Here is a 5,000-nt window from a genome sequence, read left to right as displayed (position 1 = left end):
AATATTTAACCATAAATTATCATCCCTGTAGGGCCAGTGTCCAAAATCCTTTGGGTGATACAATCAAGAATCAAGAAATATTTAACCATAAATTTTCATCCCTGTAGGGCCAGTGTCCAAAATCCTTTGGGTAGTACAATCAAGAACCAAGAAATATTTAACCATAAATTATCATCCTTGTAGGGCCAGTGTCCAAAATCCTTTGGGTGGTACAATTAAGAATCAAGAAATATTTAACCATAAATTATCATCCCTGTAGGGCCAGTGTCCAAAATCTTTTGGGTAGTACAATCAAGATATAAGAATCAACAAATATTCATCCATAAGTTATCATCCCTTTCGGTACAGTTGAGCAAAATCCTTCGGTGGGTGGTTTAAGAAGCAATAGTAGTAAAAAAAAAAAAAAAAAAAAGAAAGAAAAATAGCATTTAACAGTCATTCCGACAGACTAATTCAGTGAGAAAAAAAAAAAGAAAGAAAGAAAGAAAAAAAGAAAAGAGCACGTCACAGAACAGTCTTTCCCTTATGATTGCTTTGAATGAACCACACACACACATATACATATGCGCATGCGCGCGCGCGCACCCACCCACCCACCCGTCCGCCCGCACGCCCGCAGCACGCACATATTTATTTATACGTGCACAAAGTTTAGAATACTGGTGGTCATGAGAACTTGACCAAGCTAAGATTGTCTTAGATTTACACACATTTCAGTATAACTACCCGAAGTCTCTTCGGTGCTTCATATAAGTATGTGTGTGTGTGTGTGTCAGAGAGAGAGAGAGAGAGAGAGATGGGGGAGGGGAGGGGTGGGGGCGATGGGGGAGAGGGGAAGTGGAGGAGGGGGGGGGGGATAGACAGCGAAAAGCGTGCAGCGTGGAGTGATGGCCTAGAGGTAACGCGTCAGCCTAGGAAGCGAAAGAATCTGAGCGCGCTGGTTCGAATCACGGCTCGGCCGCCGATATTTTCTCCCCCTCCACTACACCTTGAGTGGTGGTCTGGACGCTAGTCATTCGGATGAGACGATAAACCGAGGTTCCGTGTGCAGCATGCACTTAGCGCACGTAAAACAACCCACGGCAACAAAAGGGTTGTTCCTGGCAAAATTCTGTGGTAAAATCCACTAAGATAGGAAAAAAAACAAAACTGCACACAGGAAAAAAAAAAAAAAAAGAAATGGGTGGCGCTGTAGTGTAGCGACGCGCTCTCCCTGGGGAGAGCAGCCCGAATTTCACACAGAGAAATCTGTTATGATAAAAAGAAATACAAATACAAATACAAATACCACAACAGCCACTCACCAGATCATTGAGGGACAAGGGCAGCACCTCGATGGTGATGCTCACGGTAGTGTCGGGGCGGACGTTGGCGTTGTAGCCGTTCAGGACAGCCGTCTGCAGGCTGTCCTCGTCCACATAGTGCTGGGCCCTTGCCGTCTGCAGTCCTGTGTGTGAGGATAGGGGTGTGTGTGTGTCGGGGTGGGGGGGGGGGGAGCGACGGGGGGGTTGGGGGGGGGTGGTGGATTGGAGTGGGTGATTGGGGGGTGGGGAAGGGGGGGCACCGTGTCATTAACGTTCGTACATTATTATTATTATTTTTGTTTATTACATCATTATTATTTAGTTAGTTATTTAGTTATTATATTTATATATTTATTTATTTTATTTTATTATTTTTTTGTACGCCTATAGTTGACTTCATCAAGTTTTTGCGCCTTATACATGTTATTATTATTATTAGTAGTAGTTCTTTTTATGTATTTATCTTTTGTTATTATTATTATCATTTCATTTTTATATTTTAAATTTTATTTTATTTATTTCTTCTTCTTTTTTTCTCGAGGCCTGACTAAGCGCGTTAGGTTACGCTGCTGGTCAGGCATCTGTTTGGCAGATGTGGTGTAGCGTATATGGATTTATCTGAAAACAGTGACGCCTCCTTGAACTACTGAAACTGAAAACAGGGTTTGTGTGACATGTTGAGAGGACCTCTCTTAGGAACTTGTACAGTTTTCTTGCTTTGTTGTTGTTGTTGTTGTTGTTATTGCTGTTGTTTTTGTGGTGGTGATGATGTGTTTTTGACTCACTTGTGTAAATAAAGTGAGTCTATGTTTTACCCAGTGTTCGGGTGTGTGTGTGTGTGTGTGTGTGTGTGTCCGTGGTAAACTTTAACATTGCCATTTTCTCTGCAAATACTTTGTCAGTTGACACCAAATTTTTGGCATAAAAAAAGGAAAAATTCAGTTCTTTCCAGTCATCTTGTTTAAAACAATATTGCACCTCTGGGATGGGCACAAAAAGAAAAAAGAAAAAAAGAAGCCAAATTATATGCAAATTGAATATACTGTTATATTTATATATTTTTTGTTCTCTAAATTTGGCACTTTGATCTGATATTCGACACAACAAGAGCAGTCATTTTTATCATTTTTTGTTCAAACAGGAACTTCTTTTGCTAAGCATGGAAGTTATATTTCTGGTGCATGTCTTTGCTACAGATAGTAAAAAAGGGAAATTAATCTGTAATTGATGCTAGGGGGGTTAATTTGTTTTAAACTGATCTTTCTCATCTTAAACATTACATTTTGAAATTATACTCAATACGTAAAAAGCTTGTGTGTTTTACTTTCAGTGTACAGGACTTTCACTGTGTTCATTCGCCCAAGTGGTCTTTTTTCGGAAAATACTAAAATCAATACTGCGAGTGGACTTTATAGATCTATTGACTGAGCCCTGAAGGTCATGGGCAAAAATCAATTGCTTACACATATTTATACATATTCAAAGCGCGTGCTCATATTCCTCGCGAACGCAAAGGTCGCCATTTTGTTTCAAGTTGTTGACCTGCCCGTTCAATCCTATATTCAATCAACAATACACGATAACATGTGATGGAAAGTTGGAGAAGGAGACCGTTAAATATTTATTCAGAGAAAGATTTGTGAACGCCTCATCACTTACTGGATTATGCCCCAAACTGCCATAAAATGTCAACAAAATCAGTCGGAATTCACAGTTTAAAATAATAAACCATGAGAGTTAATACCCTTGATGAAACGTAAAAATTTCCAGTCTTGACTTTTCTCAAAATGAAGTCCTTTTCACTTCATACGACGTTTAGAAGTACTTGTACTTGGCTCTATATGTTATTAGTTTAACAAAATACTCAATTTTCATATCAACTTTAAAACTATAAAACTAGAATGAACATAAAAGAGAAATTGAATCGACCGTGTCGTACATTCCCGGCGAGTGTAACTAAACTTGTACATCTACCTAAATCCAGAGAAAACGGCTAAATGTTGCAGTGTGATTGCGGCGATAGCCACGTCTCCTTTACCGCGGACTAAAAAGGAATTTTTAATTGCCCTTAAAGATTTTTTGAATGCCCAAGGTACACCAGAATAATATGATTTAAACAGCGTTCTCACTGCGAATACCGCAATCGATTTATCGCCCTTAAAAAAGCATGTTAAGTATTAAATTTTTTAACGTCATTTAAGGAGCCACGATAGTGTATTGAGTAAGACAGTTTCTTCTCACCCGAACACGCGGGGTTCGAATCTGTCTTCAGGGCTATTCTTTTTTTCTTTTCTTTTTTTTAACCCGAAACTTTATAATAACAAATGCAGAAAACATTTTAATGATTAGATTTTTTTTAAAGTGTATCACAAGTGAGTCTTGAAGGCCTTGCCTGTCTTGTTTTTTTGTGTTTTTTTGGTTTTGTTTTTTATTGGGGTGGTGGTGGTGGTGTGGTAGTGTGTTTTTTGTTTTGTTTTTGATTTTTGTTGTTTTTATTGGGGTGGTGGTGGTGGGGGTGGTTTTGTGGGTTTTTTTTTGTTTGTTTGGTTTTTTGTTGTTGTATTTATTGGGGTGGTGGTGGTGGTTGTGGGGGTGGTGGGGGTTTTTTGTTGTTGTTGTTGTTGCTGGATTTTCGGCAGATACTACTGCAAAACAGTTTTCCACACTTATGTTTGTACAGTCTATGAATCGGTACTGTACTTGTTATTCCTTGTCAGTACTCAAGAGAAGAACAGGTTGCTGTTTTGTGGTAAGTCAGAAGGATTGTATGTTAATGTGTATTGAATGGTGGAAGAAAAAAACAATTTTTAGTGTTAAATTCTGAATGGAAGATTTGTTTATCTGTTGATCGTTCATGGATATTTTGCAATAAGTGACGACGTCTATGATTATAAAGATCATTTTTCTGAATACAATTTTGTGGTTTTCTTCTTCTTCTTTCAACAATAATGTTGTCAGTGAATGCGTGTGGCGTGCCGATTAACTATGAAAATGCATGAAGCGACGCTGCAATGCTACTTTTAACTCACTCAGTACGGCCAATCCTCTCTTCTCCTCTACACAGACCCCTCGGATGTCCAGTGGGTGTCTCAATGACCCAACCTTTAGCTTCCGTCGTCAGAATTGTGGTATTCTTTGTCAACATTCACCTCTTCAGTATAAGAGCCTTCCGCTTGCAATGTTTTGATGATGGTAACTGGGGTGAAACGCTGTTAACGTCGTCTCTTTCGCCGTTCGTATGGAGTGAGTTAACCGACAAAAAACCGCTTAGGCAAATGTAGTATTGATGGTGTAAGACTTCACACTGAGTGTAAAACACAATAGCCGTTCTACGTCTTGAGTCCTACATTGAAATCTAAGGTTTTAGTTGAGTCATAAACAAAACAACAACAACAACAACAACAACAACAACAACAACAACAAAAATCGCCATTGTATATTCAGTTTGATGTTCCATTACTTAATATAATTGGCTGTTCCTTGCAGATGTATGTATCAGTGTAACTTCTATACAAAGCAGAAGAACCTTTTACTTGAAAAAAAAAAAGAAAGAACAAAAAAGAAAGATAAGCGACTGCTGTTAATTAATCAGCGCTATGATATATCAGATAAATGAGGTGCTCCGTTTATGACTAAGAAAAACGTTATAGTAACTTGACTGTGGAAACATTTTGGTTTCTTTCTTCTGTCTTTTGT

General features: G+C 38.6%; 1 protein-coding gene across 1 annotated transcript in view; it reads right to left on the bottom strand.

Annotated features, from left to right (window-relative positions):
* The window catches only part of LOC143289664 (5-hydroxytryptamine receptor 3A-like), a 22,788-nt gene that overhangs the window by 16,013 nt on the left and 1,775 nt on the right, over positions 1–5,000 (bottom strand). Inside the window, exon 2 of the mRNA XM_076598712.1 lies at positions 1,305–1,447. Coding sequence (XP_076454827.1) covers positions 1,305–1,447 — 143 coding nt within the window. The remainder of the gene's footprint in view (positions 1–1,304; positions 1,448–5,000) is intronic.

Source organism: Babylonia areolata, chromosome 14, assembly GCF_041734735.1.
Source record: "Babylonia areolata isolate BAREFJ2019XMU chromosome 14, ASM4173473v1, whole genome shotgun sequence".
Lineage (NCBI taxonomy): Eukaryota > Metazoa > Mollusca > Gastropoda > Neogastropoda > Buccinidae > Babylonia > Babylonia areolata.
This window is presented reverse-complemented; position numbering and strand designations above follow the sequence as displayed.